The sequence below is a fragment of the Chiloscyllium plagiosum genome, unplaced genomic scaffold, assembly GCF_037043375.1.
Source record: "Chiloscyllium plagiosum isolate Xiang-an unplaced genomic scaffold, Cpla_swu_hap1 HiC_scaffold_36, whole genome shotgun sequence".
In the NCBI taxonomy this organism is placed as follows: Eukaryota; Metazoa; Chordata; class Chondrichthyes; order Orectolobiformes; family Hemiscylliidae; genus Chiloscyllium; species Chiloscyllium plagiosum.
This window is the reverse complement of record NW_028270174.1, coordinates 18687951-18706885: the sequence shown is the minus strand read 5'-3', so window position 1 is coordinate 18706885 and position 18935 is coordinate 18687951. Positions and strand designations below refer to the sequence as shown.

The 18935-nt window shown below is 43.2% G+C and overlaps 1 protein-coding gene across 1 annotated transcript in view; it reads right to left on the bottom strand.

The window, feature by feature from the left end:
• Positions 1-6132: 6132 nt before the first annotated feature.
• The window catches only part of LOC122539433 (thrombospondin type-1 domain-containing protein 4), a 155481-nt gene continuing 142678 nt past the window's right edge, over positions 6133-18935 (bottom strand). Inside the window, exon 12 of the mRNA XM_087980011.1 lies at positions 6133-18198. Coding sequence (XP_087836137.1) covers positions 18059-18198 — 140 coding nt within the window. The 3' untranslated portion in view covers positions 6133-18058. The remainder of the gene's footprint in view (positions 18199-18935) is intronic.

Below are 18935 nucleotides of genomic sequence, written 5' to 3'. Positions count from 1 at the left end.
GGCCTCCAGCCCATTCCGCACTGTTCCAGGCCTCCGGCCCACTCTGTACCGCTCCCAGGCCTCCAGCCCATTCCGCACTGCTCCAGGCCCCGGCCCACTCTGCACTGCTCCAGGCCTCCAGCCCACTCTGCACTGCTCTAGGCCTCCAGCCCATTCCGCACTGCTCCAGGCCTCTGGTCCACTCCGCACTGCTCCAGGCCTCCAGCCCACTCCACACTGTCCCAGGCCTTAGCCCACTCCGCACTGCTCCAGGCCCCGGCCCACTCTGTACTGCTCCAGGCTCCCGGCCCACTCTGTACTGCTTCAGGCCTCCAGCCCATTCCGCACTGCTCCAGGCCCCCGGCCACTCTGTACTGCTCCAGGCCTCCAGCCCACTCCGCACTGCTCCAGGCTTCTGGCCCACTCCGCACTGCTCCAGGCCTCCAGCCCACTCCTCACTGCTCCAGGCCTCCAGCCCACTCCGCACCCCTCTAAGCCCCCGGCCGACTCTGCACTGCTCCAGGCCCCCGGCCCACTCTGCACTGCTCCAGGCCTCCAGCCCACTCTGCACTGCTCCAGGCCTCCAGCCCATTCCACACTGCTCCAGGCCTCCAGCCCACTCCTCACTGCTCCAGGCCTCTAGCCCACTCCGCATTGCTCCAGGCTCCCGGCCCACTCCACACTGCTCCAGGCCTCCAGCCCACTCCACACTGCTCCAGGTCTCCAGCCCATTCCGCACTGCTCCAGGCCTGCAGCAGACTGTAATATGTGCTTTCTGATCCAACCCTTTGTAATTAAGCCTGCTGACAAGGCCGGTGCTGTAGTTACTTGGTATACTGACCTCAACTTTGCAGAGGTGGAGCTCCAGCTCTGAGACACCTGCTTCTATCCCTCAGACCATGACACCACCATGGAACATCAGGTTATTTTGTCCACTACAGTCATTAACCTCATTCCAAATGGTGATCTCCCCTCCTCTGCCTCCAAGCTCATTGATGCCTTCCCCATACAACCCGCTTCTATCTCCGCCCCAAAATCCACAAATAGGAGTGCCTGTCTGTCTGCTCCTGCCCCACAGAGCTCATTTCATCCTACCTCAACTCGAAGTTTTTCTCTCCTTGCCCAGTCACTGCCCACTTACATCAGTGAGTCCTCTGACACTTTACATCAGTTTCAGAAGTTCCAGTTTGCAGACTCCAGCCGCTTCCACTTTACCATAGATGTGCAATCCCTTTACATGCCCCCACCCCACCAGGATGGTCTCAAGGCTTTCCTCTTCTTCCTGGAAAGAATGACCGGAATCATCCCCACCCACCACTGACCCCTCCTCTGCTTGGCCAAGCTTGACCTCACTTTGGACAACTTCTTTAACTCCTCCCACTTCCTTCAGGTGGAAGGAGTGACCATGGGGACCTACAGGGGCCCCAGCTGTGATTGTCCTCTTATGGTATATGAGGAACATTCATTGTTCCAGTCTTACTCGGGTCCCAAACCACAAATCCATATCATCAGTGCTGCTCCCGTTTCTCCTCCCGAATTGTAAACATGGATCAATTTTGCTTCCAATTTCTACCCCACCCTCACCTTCACCTGGTCCACCTCTGTCTCCTCTCTTCCCTTCCCAGACAACTTAATTTCCATTACTGGGGATAGTGTGGCCACCAATATGCACTACATACCCAACTCCCAAAATGACCTCAATTATGCACCCTCACACCCTGCTTCCTGTCATGACTGCACTCTATTCTTCCCGTTTCTCCTTCCCTGTCACATCTGTTCTGATAATGCCAACTTCATCTTAGGGCCTCCAAAATGTCCACCTTCCACATCGACCGAGGATTCCCCAAGCACCGTTGCTGACCAGACCCTCAGCTGGAGCCGACCCATCTCCTGCACTTGGACCCTCACCCTTTCTCCTTCCTCCCACAACAGCAGTAGTGTCCCCCTTGTCCTCATGTATCACTGCACTAAAATTCTCATCCCGAGAATCATCAGCATGTCATTTCTGCCACCTTCAACAAGACACATCACCCACTCCCCTCCCTTGTCAGTATGATGCAGGGGCTGTTCCCTCCAGGGTACCTTGGTCCACTCCTTCTTCATTCCCAACACCACCACCCACCAAGGACACCCCCATCCGCCACAGCCCCATGGCATCTTCTCATGCAATCACAGAAGGTGTGACACCAGCCTGTTTACTTTCTCCCTCTTCAGCACTGAAGGCCTCAACTCACCGCACAGGTGAAGCAGCTGTTTACTTGCACTTCTCTCGACCTAGTGTGCTGTATTCGCTGCCCACACCTTGATCCTGTCCACAATAGGGAGACGAAAAGCAGACAGGGCAACTGCTTTGCCGAACACCTGCATTCCGTCTGCAAAAATGACCCTGAGCTTCCTGTTGCCTGCTACTTCAACATCTCACCATGTTCCCTGAACACCACCTCTGTCCTACTGAGTTTCTCCTGCGATTTCTGGATTTGTTTCTCATTTTCAGCACCTGCAGTACTTTGGGTATTTTTTGTACAGAATGTTAGGTGATCAATTTGTGAACACGTCTGGTGACTGCATGCTCTCTGTCACTGTTGCATTTATTTATTGATGTTAATGGCACCTGTTACAAGACATTGGCTGGAGATATGCCATTAGTTAAGCTTAACTCCTCCATTTTCTTTAGAAAACTGGAGCCTTTATCATTGCTCTCAACAGCTCCAGATGACAGCATGCATGTAAAAATGTATATTGCCACATCAGCTCAAACCCCCCGTATGAACTGTAACATATTACTGTCAGCCTTCCCCAATATTTTGTTTTTTCTAAAAATGCCGTTCATCTGTCTTTTGTTTTTCTTATTTTGATGGAAGCTCCAAGCCTGAAACATTAACTCTTCCAGTCTCTCCACAGGTACTCCCTGACCTGCTAGTTGTTTCTCGAGGTTGGTCTTGTTATTACAGATTCCAGTGTCCACAGTGATTTGCCTTTTAGCCATCTGAGTGCATTTGCTGGGGAACTGGTTTAAAAGTAGTTTAAAAGCACAAGGCAGAATTAACAATGTTTCATTCAGAATTTTCTTTCTCCAACGGTTCCCCATTACTTTTTTTCTCAATATCAAAAATTGTATGCTTTCTACATTGAATGCTGTTTGTGCTGGAGGAATGGCTCAATATGATCCAAATTACACACACAAAAGGGATTAATGTTTGTTCAGATCCAGCTCAAAGAGGTGAAAAAGAAAAATACTTTTATTTGACAAACAGCGCACCCCCAACCTTACCCTCAGATTGCATCAGTTTGAATTTTCCTGATACCCACATCCTTCGCTCGTTGTGGAAGAGATTTGGCAAAGTGGTATGTTTTTTATTCACTCATGGGCTGTGGGTGTTGCTAGCTGGGTCAGCATTTATTATCCATCCCTAGTTGCCCTTGAGAAGGTGCCAGTGATCTGCTTTATTGAACTGATGCAGTCCATGTACTATAGGTTAGCGCATAATGGTGTTGAGGAGGGAATTCTGAAAGGAAGGAATTTCTCATTTATCTGAAGTTTGTACCTATTTTCCAGTCAGGTTGCAGTAAGATCATAAAACCGTAGGCCATTCAGCCCATTGAGTTCGCTCTATCAGCCAATGAGATCATGGCTGATCTGATCAGCCCTTTCCAAGCCTTTTCATTGAAAATCTCTGTACCTGAATCTTGAATATTCTTAATGCCTCAGGCTTCACTACCCTCTGAGAGATGTTTTTTTTTTCTCATTTCTGTTTTCAATGGGTGACCACTTACTCTGAGATTTATGTGCTCTCCTCTCCCACAAGGGGAAACAACCTCTCCACATCCACCCTGTAAAGCATCCAAAGAAAGTTGTTTTTCAATCATCTCTTATTCTTTTAAACTCCAATGAGTAAAGGACCAACCTCCTCAATCTCCCCTTGTAAGAAAATCCTTCCATATCCAGGATCAAACTAGTGAAATTTCTCTGGATTGCCTCCAATGCCAGTATATCAGACAAGAGAACCAAACTGTTCGCTGTATTTTAGATTTGGTCTAACTAATTTCTTTTATATTTATAAGACCACCCTATTTTTACACATCATTTCCACTTGTGTCCCACTCACCTGCTCAACTTGGATGAAAGCTCTTGTGATTCCTTCATGGAGAAACCCAAAATCTTCTCCTCTATAGCTTTCCATAGTTTTTTTCCATTTAAATAATATTCAACACCTCCATTCTTTCTGCCAAAATGCATTGCCTCACAGTGTCCTATATTGTATTCTACTTGTCAAGTCATTGTCTGCTGTCTTAACCTATCCATATCCCTCTGAAGAATCTTTGTGTTGTTCTTATCATTTGCTTTCCCACCTACCTCTGAGACATCTGCAAACTTGGCAATAGCATTTTCACTTCCCTCATCCAAGTCATTAATAAAAGATCATAAGAAATAGGAAAAGACCATTCGGCCCTTGTGCTGGCTCTGTCATTCAGTAGGATCGTGGCTGAATGATTCTCAAGTCCACTTTCCTGCCCTTTCCCCTTTAATTTTGATTCCACTATTGATCCAGAATCTATCTATCTCAGCCTTAAATACACACAAGGATTCTATCTCCTCAGCGCTGTATGGCAAGGAGTTTCAATGGCTCAGAACCCTCTGAAAGAAGAAATTCCTCCTCATCTCAGTCTTAAATTGGCATCCCTGCATCTTGAAAGTATGCCCTCAGGTATTAATCTATCCCATGAGGGGGAACATCCTCTCAGTATTTACACAATCATGGCCCTGAGAATCCTATAAGTTTCAATGAGGTCACCTCTCAGTCTTCCAAATTCCAATCAGTAGAGCCTCAACCTGCATAACTTTTGCTCACAGGATAATCCCTCCAGGGATCATCCTAATGAACCTTCTCTGAACTGCCTCCAACCAAAAACTCTTCCCTTAAATATACATTATAAATCATTGTGCCCCTAGCACTGACTCCTGTGCCACTCCATTAGTTATATGTTTGTTTCCTGAAAGTATTTCCTTTATATAAACTTTCTGTCTTTTATTAGATGGCCAATCCTCTACCCAATGCTATATATAGACCACCCAATAGCATTGAGACATATTTTATCAAAGTTTATGTGCTAAACTTTGTCGTACCCCACTTAGAAATGCAAATATATTACATCTACTGGTTCTCTTTTATCTATTCAGCTTGTTACCTCCTCAAACAATTGTAATAAATGTGCCAGGCATAATTTCCTCTTCATGACGACATGCCTACTGTACTTGATTATATTATGCATTTCTAAATGCTCTGCTATTCATTATAATTTTTAATATTTTCCCAATGACAGATGTTAAGTGACCTGCCTGTTGTTTTTGTTTCACTTCCTTATTGAATAAGGGTATGATATTGGCGGCTCTTCCCTCACCTGGCACTTTTCCAGAATCTCAGGCGACTTGGGACATTAGTACCAGTGCATTCACTATCAGTGTAGCTACTTCTTTTAGTATCACAGGAAGAAACCCATCAGGTCCGTTGGTCTTTATTGCCATTAGTATCCCTAACATGTTTTATTGTATTTATTTTCTTACTGTTTTTTCCCCTTGATTATTTGGAATGCTATAAATGTTGCTGCTGTGAAGACCAATGTAAGTACTTATTCAACACCTCTGTCATCTCCTGGTTGCTCATTGTTATTTCCCCACCTCATTCTCTAAATGGCCCACAATCGCTGTGGCCTCTCCTTTCATTTTATATTTAAAGAAGCATTTACTGTCCAGTTTTCTAATACTTGCTAGCTTACCCTCATAGTTTATACACCCTCCTAGTTTATATTCCCCGCCTTTGTTATTTTGGGGCAGCTTTTTTTGGCTTTTACAATCCTCGAGTTTATCATTCATTTTTTCCACACTTTTTTCTTTCAATCTAATACAATCCTTAACTTCCTTGGTTAACCACAGTCAGTTTATTGCCTTCCTAGAATCCTTCTTCTTTATTGTGATATATTGTTGTGAACCAATAACTATTTGGTGCTGACAGGACCATTAGAAACCGAACAAAGAGGCTGCATAAATACTCTCAATTTAGTTGCAATTCAAACCAGTCTCCAGAGGTGGCGATGCCAATGCATTAATCACTTATTTCATATTGTTAATCAAAAGAAAGACCCTGTACAATGAACAGTAAGTAATTTTTTTTTTATTTAACAGTGTAAAAGGAATAAACCTTAACAGCTGCTTGTCAGTACAGAAAGGGAAATCCAAATATTTCAGTTCTAGTTACATTAGGACCTTTGTTTATCTGCGGACGCTGGAAATGAGCAGATATTTGAGAGTGCTCAGAAATTTGCAACAAAGGTAACTACAAAACAAATAACAAAATTAACAGCAGACGTGCAATTAGGCAACATCTTACACAAGGGTTTGTCCTATACAAGTCTAATGAATAATTGGGAGGTTTCACTGCATACAAAATAAATTATTCCAAATAATAACAGTCCACACATTTTTTACAATCTCCCGAACAAAGGGATCTTTTAATCTGAGATTAGATTAAAAATACATTTTTTACACATCAAATTGCAATCACAGCATTTTCACAGTGTTCAATCATCATTGCTCTTTCATAATGCCGTTTCAATCACAGAACCTACTGCTGGCCAGCTATTTCACAAATCTTCTTGCTCTTCCTGGACCTGGGCAGCGGTGCCCTTATTAGCAATGTACCTGCATTACATCTTCTTGTAATTCACTGTTCACCCCTAAATCTGTTAGCAAGTCCCAATGGGACATCTGCTAAAATTCAGTTACATTAATGGATTAAATAAACTGGGGCTGTTTTGTTTGAAGAGAAGATAAAGAGATTCAGTATAATCTTTTGAAACAAGTGACCTGGAGAATATAGACAGGGATCAACTGTTCCCTTTGGTGGAAGGATCAAGAAAACATGATTTAAGGTGTACCGCAAAGAACCAGAAGTGACATGAGATGCAGCAAGTTGTTAGGATTCGGAATGCAGTGTCTGAGCGCGTGTGGAGGTGAACACAATTGTAAGTATGAATAGGGAATTGCCTAGTTATCTGAATCCAGGGTAAAGATGGCAGAAGTGGCAATAGTTGAAGTGCTCTTGCAGGGACATGGCACAGAAACAATGGGTCACATGGCTCCACTTGCCAGGGAAATGTTCTACGACTCTATGATGAGTTAAGTCAGTATAGGGTGATAACTGCAATCTATGTGGTGTTTCTGTGATTAGTTTCATGGTATTTAAAGCTCCGGGGATCTGGAAGGCCATAATTTTTGAGGACTTTAAAAAAACTGTATTCACAGCACTTCACCCTGAAAGTTTTACTGTTCCAGATTTTCTTGGTTCCCTTTCAAAGTGGAGCACCTTATGTCGTGGGGGTGGGGTCCTTGAACAGTGCAGAGGAGGGAATTATGGAGCAAGTGACCTGTGGTGTCACTTACTGCTCTCCACATCCTTCTCAGTCTTTTGCACAACTGCACGGTTGCTCTTTTCCTAAAATAGTTGGAAGCTTATGTGTGTAAGTGCACCCAGTCACTGAAAACAATGGTAATCTTGCTGGATCTCACCATTATAAATGCTTCTACTACCTGCATTTAAAATAATGGCAATGTGATTTAAAGATGATTTTGTTTTAAGTAAAAGACAATTCTCTCATCATCCCTTTGAGGCTCGTGACCAGGTTCAGCACATACGAGGAACAATTATATTTAAAATGTATGACATTTCAACAGCGTGGGCTAAACCAATGTAGGCCAACTGTTTCCACTAAGAGATCACCCCAACGGGAATAATGCTTCTGACAACAATTGTAATTTGCCTTGACATCGATACACCCAGGTTGTTTATTCTTCAATTCATTGGGAGAAAATGGCTAACACTCATCTACAACATTTTCATAAGAAACATTGGAAAATGGTGAGGTCACCATGTTATATTGCTAAACTAACAGTATACATGACTATTTTTTTTGCTGCAGGACATTCTAGTCCAACGGGCCATTCCAGGCAGTCGTCAAACCATATAGAACAGGAAGATTCTCTGTCAACATTGTGCTACTCAATGTCAGCTTGAGTGGTGGTCAAGGGGCAGTGATTGCCCTTAAATCTCTAGATTAGAAAGAGAGTAATCAGTCCAGTCTGTTTGCTATCATCCCAGGCAGTAATGTAAGTCTATCTCTGTACGTGTGTGTGTAGGAATGTGTATTTTTGTACGCCTGCATGGATATTCAATGAAGACTGAACTGGGCAAAGGTGGAACAGTCTATGAATGCTCGCTATCTGTGTTCAGATGAATAATCGCCACTGGAAGGTGGGCTGCAGCTGTGAGACCATACCACAACACCACTCAGGATTTCAGGGGAGGAAAGGAACACATCAACAGGAAATAAAAAACCCAACAGAATAGTAATTGAACTATTTTCCAAACAATCAGTGAAGGGGTGCACCTTGTAACCCTGACACGATCAAGGATGGGATACCGGGGGCGAGTCCACCTCCATTGGGGTGACTTGCCCCACTTTGTTGCTTCGGGCCCAGGGTGGGGGGGGGGGGGGGGGTCGTCCTTTAATTAGGAGGGAAGGAGCTTCTCTTTCTCAAAGAGGAATTCCTGCCCTTAGAGCTGCCATCAGCCAATGGGAGATCGTCAGCTCAACACTGCACCAGGATCCGTGGCCTATTGTAAATCTCGCAGGACGTCCAGGCTGGAAGCAAACTCAGAGATGCCCTGAAATCCCAATTAGTTCAGGGATCTTGCTGGGGCAGATTGTCAGATCCTGGGGTGAGGAAGGAGGGTGGATGAATGTTGGACAGGGCTAGGGGAAGGGAACCTGGAAACAGTGAGGCCAACCTGTGGGCACAGAGGACCCCAATAAAGAGGCATCATGACATTTCAATGCTGACCATACCAGCCTACACAATGGCACAGGTCTTGCCCGTTAAACCCAAGCAGATGTGGGCTGACACCTTCATTGCATACTTTAGGGGTTTTGGAGCCATTGGTGAGCAGCCACCTCTTATAATGTGCAGGCAGACTGGGTGACTCTTGGTTGGCACACTGCCAATGGCATGGGGGGGGGGTGAGGGGTCCTAATTTATGGGTCTACTCGCCCTCATCTACTCCCCCTCCGCCCACAAAGGTGACCCCCTACAATTCAATCTACTGTAACAAGACCAAGGAACAGGAAGTGACACAGGCCATGACAGACCAGAAAACATTGAGTAACACCGACTGGGGAAAACTTAATAACAAATACCAGGAAACAGGGAATAAAAATGGACCAGGTCAGTTGTAAGAATAATTTGTGGTCGGTGCTACAGCCACAAGTAACAAAATCCAGTAAACGGAGTCACAGACAATACAGGAAATTGAGTAACACATCAGGGAAATAACAGGCTCCTATCTGGGTGCATGTTGCTATGACTATGTAGAGATAGTATCTAGTCTCTTTGCCGATAAAATAAAGACCTTAAGTGACTAAGAATTGAACAAGCTTTAAACTCCTCTAAATAGAATTTTTCAATTCAAGCACAAAAACAACATTAATTAAGGGACCATTTTACATAAGTGTTTCCAAATGTATTCCTAGCTTCTTCAATAACCCAGCACATGTATCTGTGTTCAGTGAATTACTCAAGAAACACATACTGGCATCAGCTGTTTCAAGGCAACTGTATAAAATCATAACATATTTCACACAGCAGTGTCTGGAATTCATTTAGATTGTTTGCTCAAACTGCCTGCTTTAGTATAGAAACAGAGTGCCAGTGAATAATTGGTGTCAGAACAGTGATTATGTTAAAATTAAATACATGTTGAGGACGTATTTGGTTCAACTCATGCTAACAATCGCAGATTGTTTTTGATTGTTATATATCTGAATATTCGACTTGTCAGATAAAGTGTGAATGTTTTCAAGAAGCCAGCTGATCTGAGGCAATGCAGTAGTCAGTCTACCTCAGCATATCAGCTACTCAGCATGAGGAGGCAGGGTGTGTGCAGATGAGCTCCAAGATGCCTCCTTAATATTCTGAACAATTCAAAAGGAAACCCCATGATGGGTTTGATGTTAACTTTGCCGAGTTGGTCCACAGGTGGTGGACTAAGAGGATGGTGATGTGATGCTAACGCAATCCCACTTCCACATCCCTCCTGACCACAACAATCAGGCTTTAATCATCTCAGGAAAAAGTCCGGAGACAAGAGGCTACTTTACATTCAAAAATCACAGTCAGATAACTGCATTACCATTTTGACTGTAAAATGTGTGAGGTTCTGGGGCACTAAACTTGTTAGCAGGTGCTGATTGCAGTCAGTAGAGAGGCTACAAAAAGCCACTGAGTGTATTGATGTTGAACTGATCTGTTTGATGGAGTGCAACGCTCCCCACCAAACCCTGGACTCACTGATCTTTCAGCCATTGCTGACCAGTGTCCCATCTCTCTTTCCCAGGATCAACATCAACCATATTTCCAACAAACCCACCCCTATTTCCATGAATCCTCTGATATCCTGTGCTCCTGCCACCCAATTTTGGCTGTTCACTGCTTGCCCTGAGCAATTGAAACATGGAAGCATTGAAAATTGGAAGATCAGGCCATTCAGCCCATCGACATTCAACATGATAATGACTGATCATTCAATCATGTGCCCTGTTCCCCCTTTATCCCCAAATCCTTTGATCCCTTCAGCCCTAAGAATTATATCTAACATCTTCTTCAAAACATTCAATGTTCGGGCTTTAACTGCTTTCTGGGGCAGAGAATTCCACAGGCTCACCACTGTCTGAATGAAGAAAATTCTCCTCATCACCTAAATAGTCTACCCGTTATCCTTAGACTATAACCCCTGATTCTGAACTCCCAAGTTGTCAAGAACATCCTTCCTGCATTTACCCTGTCCAGTCCTGTTAGAGTTATGCAGGTTTCTACGGGATTTCCCCCCTTTCATTCCTCTAAACTCTAGTGAATATCATCCTAATCAATGCAGTCTTTCAAAGCTGCATGACCGTTCAGTAACCTACAAGTTCCTGAGTCTATGCACAGGTCAGACCTATATGCAGCTGTGAAAAATAGTCAAAGGTCCTATGTAATACAAAAACAAAATGGAGGATACATCAGCCTTGACTGTCGGTTGTGCAGTAAGGAAACAGACCCTGCAGTCCAACTCACCCATGCTGACCAGTCATCCTAATCTGACCCAATCCCATTTGTCAGCATTTGGCCCATATCCCTCTAAATCTTTACTATTCATATGCCCATCCAGATGCCTTTCAAATGTAATTGTATCCGCCTCCTCCCTCATAATTGTTTTGTTAACTCTGTTTTACTCTCTAAAGACCTTGACCAGACATCCCAATCTGACCTAGTCCCATTTGTCAGCATTTGGCACATATCCCTCTAAATTCTTCGTACTCATATACCAAGTCAGATGCCTTTTAAATGTTGTAATTGTACCTGCTTCCTCCTTCAGAGTTGTTTTGTTAATTCTGTTTCACTCTCCAAAGATGTTGTCCAATCTATTTCAGATTTCCAGCATCTGCCCTGTCAGCTTTGGATGGAGGACAGTGATGCAGTGTTCAGATTGGTCACAGAATTTCACTTTCCCCAGTCTAAACACCCCCCCAAATTAAAACTAAACTTAAGGTGGAATTGGTTATTGTGTCATGGCTGGTTGTCCCTCTTGCATATTGTGTTTTGGAAATACTTTGCGTGCTGTCAGTAAATGTTCTTTTCCATCCCAGAAACTAATTTCTGCAATGCGGGCAGGATGTGGAGATCATGGTGAACAAAAGCACTGTGTTAGAAATTAAAATGCTCAAAAATATAAGTTATGGCCAAACCAGTTGAACCAGAGCTCACTTTTTCCAGTTCCTGATACTCACAGTTGTTTCCCGGTGGCCTGCGGCATCTGATTCCCAAATTGCATTTCTAACAAAAACAATACAGCAGCCCATTTCATTTGCTTTCCTCGTTTTTATCAAGATGTGAAATCGCACATTACCAAAATGCTCTGAGCAGCAGTTTACTCTTATTTAAATTGCTTGCATATAAATATTTGCCTCTGAGGACTTTACAAAGGGAATCGGACTGGCATCAAGCAGGGGAAGGAAGTGAAAATTGAAGACACGGCAGAAATGAAACCGTATGGAAGTGAGCGAAGTGGGTTTCAAAGACAATTCCAGAAGATGGAGGCACATTGGCTGGAGGAGCTATCTCTCACAATCAGTGTGAATAGGTCAGAAACACAGACTGAAGTACATGGCAGATAATGCCATGGCTGAGGAAAATCACTATAAGTCTACTGCAGGCGAGGTGGATAAGCTATGGGAAATGCAGGGTTACAGGGATAGAGTATGGATGGGTGGGTCTGAGTGGGATGCTCTTCGGAGGTTCGGGGGGTATTGATGTGATGGGCTGAATGGCCTGCTTCCACACTGGTAGGGATTCTTAGTAGTGAGGTGGAACAAAGCCATGGAGGAATTTGGAAGAATATTCAAATCAATCTCTTGGTGTACCAAGGGCCTGCTGTTCTCTCCCTGCTAGACAAAAAAGCTAGCAGGCTTTGGGAAAAACGATTCAGATGGCAGAATTTTCATGCAGGTTGTGGTATGTAGATAATAATGTCCCATTTCAAAAAGGAAACTTAATAAATGTTTATGCCAATATAAATAACTTGGGACACATGGTTTTGGGTCTTTAAATAACCATTCTTTTACAATGTGGTGTCATTTAAAATCCCTACAATGCGGGGAGAGGCCATTCAACCCGGGTCTGCACTAACCCTCTGAAGAGCATGCCACCCAGACTCAGTCCCCTACCATAGCATTTTCCCATGGCTAACCCACCTAGTCTGCACACTACAGGGCAATATAGCATGGCCAATCCACCTAACCTTTGGACCCTCTGGACACAGGGAGAACTTGCAACCTTCACACAGACAGTCATCAGAGCATCAGAGGGTTGAATAAAACACAGGTCCCTGGCACTGTGAGGCAGCAGTGCTAACCCACTGAGCCACCAGGCTGAACTGGTCTGTGCACAGTTTATACCAAGGGAGGTGAATGGTGTCACAGCATAGATGAATTAATCGATTGACCTAAGTCCTCACAAATATATTCTATATGTAACTGTGGTAAGATTGATGAATGCAACCCAACATGTGAGGAAAGCAAAGAATGTGAAAGAACTAAAACATACAGCAGCATTCTGCTTGAATCTCACCCGGAACTGCATAGACAGATGCAAATTGTTGGACAGAACTACACAGAATTGGACAACACAGAGTTTCTAACAATCATATCAAATTTAAAAACAGTTACTTATCCTGGAATTTATCCAATACTCTTCCCACACTCTCTTGCCTCTCACTATTCAGAGAATCATACAGGGCAGAAGAGGTCCTTCAGCCCATCAAAACTGTACTATGACCTATCCGAGCCCCACTTCCATGGCCCTGCATGTTATAACATTTCAAGTCCTCATCCCAGTACTATTTAAAGGTTGTGAGGTTTCCCATCTCAACTACCCTCCCCGGTGATGCATTCCAGATGACCACCACCCTCTGGGTGAAAGCTTTTTTTCCTCAAATCCCCTCTACATCTACTGCCTTTCACTTTAAAATGATGCCCTCTTGTTATTAACCTTTAAACTAAGGGGAACAGCTGCTTTCTGTTCACCCTATCTTCATCCCTCACCATCTTATACATCTCTACCAGGTTCCCCCTCCACCTTCTCTACTTCAAAGAAGGCAACCCAAGCTCATTTAGCCTCTTTTCATCTCTGGAATGTTCCATCCCAGGCAACATCCTGGTGAATCTCCTTTGCACCTCCTCCATCTTTCCTATAATGTTGATCAGAACTGCATACAGTACTCCAGCTTTGTCCTGAAAAAAGTTCTGTTCAGCTCCAATACAACCTCCCTGCTCTTATAACGTATGTCACAACTAATAAAGGTAAGGGTTGGTTTGCCTTCTTACCTACCTGATTAACCCCTGCCACCTTCAGGGAGCAATGGGTAAGCTCCCAAGATCCCTCTGTTCCTCTGAGCTTCCTAGTGTCTTGCCATTCATTGAGTATTCCCTTGTTTCATTCCTTCTGCCCAAGTCCATCTCATATTTATCAGGGTTAAATTCCATATGTCCCTGATCTGCCCATCTGACCAATCCATCCATACCTTGCTAAAACCTAACACCTTCCTCCTCAGTGTCAACCACTCGGCCTGTCTTTGTGTCATGAACAATCAAGGCTTGTCCAAGATTTGAATCCAGGATCTATTGTGTACCACAGCAGTATAAGTTCCAAAGCGAGAATCATATCGCTAGCTCAATGAACCAATCATATTCCTGTCGTTTGGGCTTATCCCTCAATCATGGGTCAGTCGGTACTGTAAAAGTTTTGCCCCACCTGTCTAAACTCTTCCTCTCTCTCCTGGTCCAGTGCTATCTCCAATCTTTCCCCTTAAACACACAGAGACAAGGTTGAGTTGCAGCTGTTCTATCCCAGTATCCATTTCTATCCGGAGGTAATCCTTGCCCTTTACCAGCTCCATCCACTGTGCTGACAGTCAGAATGTTGAAACTATTAACTACATCTGTTCAACTTCAAACACAATCTACTTATTTCTGTAGCTGGAATTAAAGATTAAACATTGTTTTGCCAATTGCATTGAAGCAAATTATTAAGAGTAGCAGCAGAATTGCTGAAAATGAATCAGGCCCGTACTCTGTTCTGTACGGGTCATTACTCAGTTTGTTATAGTCAGTGCGGGTGAATTTTTCTGATTGAACGTAGCACTTGTTTGACTAAATTGCAAACAAGGTAAACAGAATTGTTCAAAACACCGTTCTGTAATCCTGATAGGAGAAAAAATGAGACCAAGTTAAGTAACAACACAGGACTAGTTGTGTGTCAAACAGCAAAGGCAGAATGCAATAGATAGGTGATCTAACATCAACAAATCAGATCAAAGCTCTGCAGAGTTGATCCACCCCGTCTTGAATAGCAGTGGACAATTATGTACACATTACCAAACATAGCCATCCTTGCTGATGGGGGAGCCCGGAATATCGGTTCAAAAGGTAAGGGTGAGCATTAGCAAGCATGTATCTTCAGACCGATGTGCTGATCAGATGATCCAACACAGCCTCTTCCTGAGGTCTTCAGCATCACAAATGCTTAATCCTCAGACAATTTGATTCACTCCACATGATAGCAAGAAATGAAGGCACTGAAAAATACAAAGGCCTTGACAACATTCTGGCAATAGGGCTGAAGACTTGTGCTGCAGACTTAACCATGCCTTTAGCCAAGCTGTTCCAGTACAGCTACATCACTGGTACATTCCTGGCAATGTGGAAAATTGTCTAGCTACGCCTGGTCCATAAACATCAGGATAAATCCAAATCCTGGCAATTACTGTTCCATCAGTCTCTTCCTGGTCACCTAAAAAGTGATGGAAAATGTAGTCGACAATGCTCCAAGTGATACTTACACAGCAAGAATGTGCTCACTGACGCTAAATTTGGGTTCTGTCAGGGCCATGCAACTCCTGACACCAATTACAATCTTGGTCCAAACAGGGACAAAAAGGCTGACCGCAAGAGGGGAATTGAGAGTGCTGACTTGACATCATGACAGGGTTTGACCAAGTGTGGTATCAAGGAGCTCTGGAAAAAATGATCAGGAATGAGTGGAAGAACTTTCCACAGGTTGGTCATACCTGGCCCAAGGCAGATGGTTGTGTTTAGGTTAGATTAGATTAGATAAATAAATCAGGCCCATACTCTGTTCTGGACGGGTCCTTACTCAATTTGTTATAGTCAGTGTAGATGAATTTTTCTGATTGAAGGTTAGTCTTACCAATCTCAGCACATCTCTGCAGGAGTTCCTCAGGGTAGTGTCCCAGGCTCACCCAGTTTCAGCTACTTCATCAATGACCTTCCCTTTGTCATAAGTGGGTCAGAAGATGATTACATAATGATTTGTGACTCCTCAGATACTGAAGCAGCCTGTGTCCATATGCAGCAAGTCTTGGACAATAAAAAGAGTTGGGCTGAAAAGTGCCAAGTAACATTCATTCCACATAAGGCAATGACCATTTCCATGTTCTCCTCTTGACATTCAATGGTATTACTGTCAATAAATCCCCAAACAACTGAAACTGAGTGTTAACACTGACCTGAGACTGAACCGAAACTAGGCATATAAATAATTTGCAGGTCAGAGGTGAGCAATTCTGAGGTGAATAACTCACCTCTTGCCTCACCAAAGCCTGTCCACCATTTACCAGACATAATTTAGGGATGCCATAGGACACTCCACTTGCCAGAATGAATGTAACACTCTGAGGTCAACACCATCCAAGATAAAGAAGTCCACTTGGTCAACACCACATCCACCAAGTTACACATTCACTCTCTCCACCACTGACATACAGTGTCAGCGGAGTATACCATTTATAGCCTGCTTTGCTGCAACTCAGAGATCCTTCTTTGACAGCCCTTTCCAAACCCACAAAGTCTACCGCCCAGAAGGACAAGCACTGCTGATATTCTTGAACAACATCATCATCAATGTCTCCTCCAAGTCCCACATAATCCTGACTTGGAAATATGTCACTGATCTATCTTTGTCATTGGATTGAATTCCTGTTCCTCCCTTGGTAACAGCACAGTTGGCATACCTAATCCAGACAGATTGCAGCATACAAAGAACTCCTGCGGCACAGTGGTAGTGTCCTTTTTTCTGGGTCAGAAGTTCTGATTCAAGTTTCATCTCCTCCAGACATATGTGAACATATTAGAACAGGTAAACGTCTAGAACTATCTGGGGCAGATATAAAGGGACACTCACAGAAACTGGGGTGATAGTTGAGTTAGGAGGTGTACATTTTTAATGCTAGACTCAGTAAAGATTGAGTCATGACATATCTGTTACCAATAGGCATTTTGGAACATAATAGCAAGGGGTATGCCAGAAGAACAGTTAATTAAGAGAGTGAAGACTTGCAAAAGATGCAACTTTGTGGAAGTGGGTGATGGTAATCGGTGAGAGGGATAGTTTTTCCAGAAGACAGAGGGATGGGGTAAATGGCATTTTCTCATTTCCAGTGTCATTTTAAACTCATTGCCACTTCTACCTCAACATCTACTCCCAAGCACTGACAGTTCCACAAATGCTGAGAGACACCTGTAACTGCAACATCCAGAAAACATCAACTCATCTTAAACATTATCTGCCTTTATTTTGTGTGCAGTTGACGGAGTGCAGGAAGTTGTGGTCAGCGCTAACCTAATTGGTTTATATTGACTGATTACAGTTGCAAAATGCTGACAAACAGAGATAACTCAAAAGCTGATGTACGGAATGTGAGCATTAAGATTGGAGGGTCTTCCCAAGACAGAAGCAGTTCTTGCCATCTAATTAAATAGAATTGGAGGAGTCACCTCAGTATGATAATTCTGTCTTTGGTAAATGCAGAATTCTGCAGTACCATAATATCAAAAAATTGTTTCTCAGTTATAAAAAAAAATCCACAGATAAACCTCAAGTTGAATATGATATTAAAGAGCGCAAGTTTGTCTAGGAAGAGTGCAGTGAAAGTCATTGCATGCTTTTTTTCCCCCCAATCAACTTTTTGAAACCCATAAAATATAAACAAAAAAAAAAGATGGAAATACTCAGCAGGTCAGGCAGAGTCTGTGGGAAGAGAAAGAGAGTTAATGTTTCAGATTGATGATCGATCATCAGACCTGAAACATAAAGCCTTTCTGCTGTAAGGGGAGATCCCAAAACCTATTACTGAATATGTTTCATTCATGTGTAGAATGCATTTCATATATCTGTAACTCAAATACTGCAAATTAACTAGAAAATTCAACACTTTGATGAAAGGCCAGCATGATAATGGTATAAGATTATATTAATACTATAATTTCTCTCCGTAAACTAGCCGCGTACATACTAAATTTAACCCTTTTCCTTTGCAATTATGATATTGTCAAAACAGTAGAATCTGCAAGTTCTCCTATGGTAATATTACGGCGTCACAATCTGGGAGGATGACTGGGCTTCAATGGGAAGCAGTTATCTGCTTCTGAGCTGGGCAGCTCTTCTTCTGGTCTTGGCGCACGATGCGCAGCAAGCTGTTTTGTAGTATGTATAGACACAGAGTCTGGCTTGTACCACAACATTACAGTTGAAGTACATGTCTCTGCAATTTTCATCTGCAAAAGGAAAGCAATAGGAATCAGTTCTGAAAACTTAAACCACAAAATACCACTGGTTGCTCATCTGGGAAATAATTATGACCACAGCAGCTTTAAAACAAAGAAAAACTTGCATTGATGTAGCACTGAAATAAAAGCAAAATGCAGTGGATACTGAAATAAAAACAGGAAGTGCTGGAAAAACTCAGCATCTGTAGGTCTGCCAGACCAACTGAATATCTCCAGCACTCTTTGCTTTTATTGCATTTATACCAAACTTATTCTGACCCCTGGATATCTTCACATGATTTCCAGCCAACAACATTTTGAAACATGGTTGCTATTGTAATACAGGAAATGTGACATTGGATTTGTGCGCAGCAAGCAGCCACAAGCAGCAATATGACACGAGCCATGTAGACAATTCAGTTTTTTATGACATTGATTGAAGGATGAATATTGGTCAGAAACAATGGATATGTGCCCTGTACTTATTTGACATAGTGCCATGGGATCTACTTATGTTTACCAAAGACAGGTCTGCGATTTGATGTCTTGTCTAAAATAAAGTTAAAAATCACACAACACCAGGGTATAGTCCAACAGGTTTTTTTGGAAGCACTAGCTTTTGGAGTGCTGCTCCTTCATCAGGTGGTTGTGGAATGTAAGATCTTAAAGAACAACCTGATGAAAGAGCTGCGTTCCGAAAGCTAGTGCTTCCAAATAAACCTGTTGGACTATAACCTGGTGGTGGT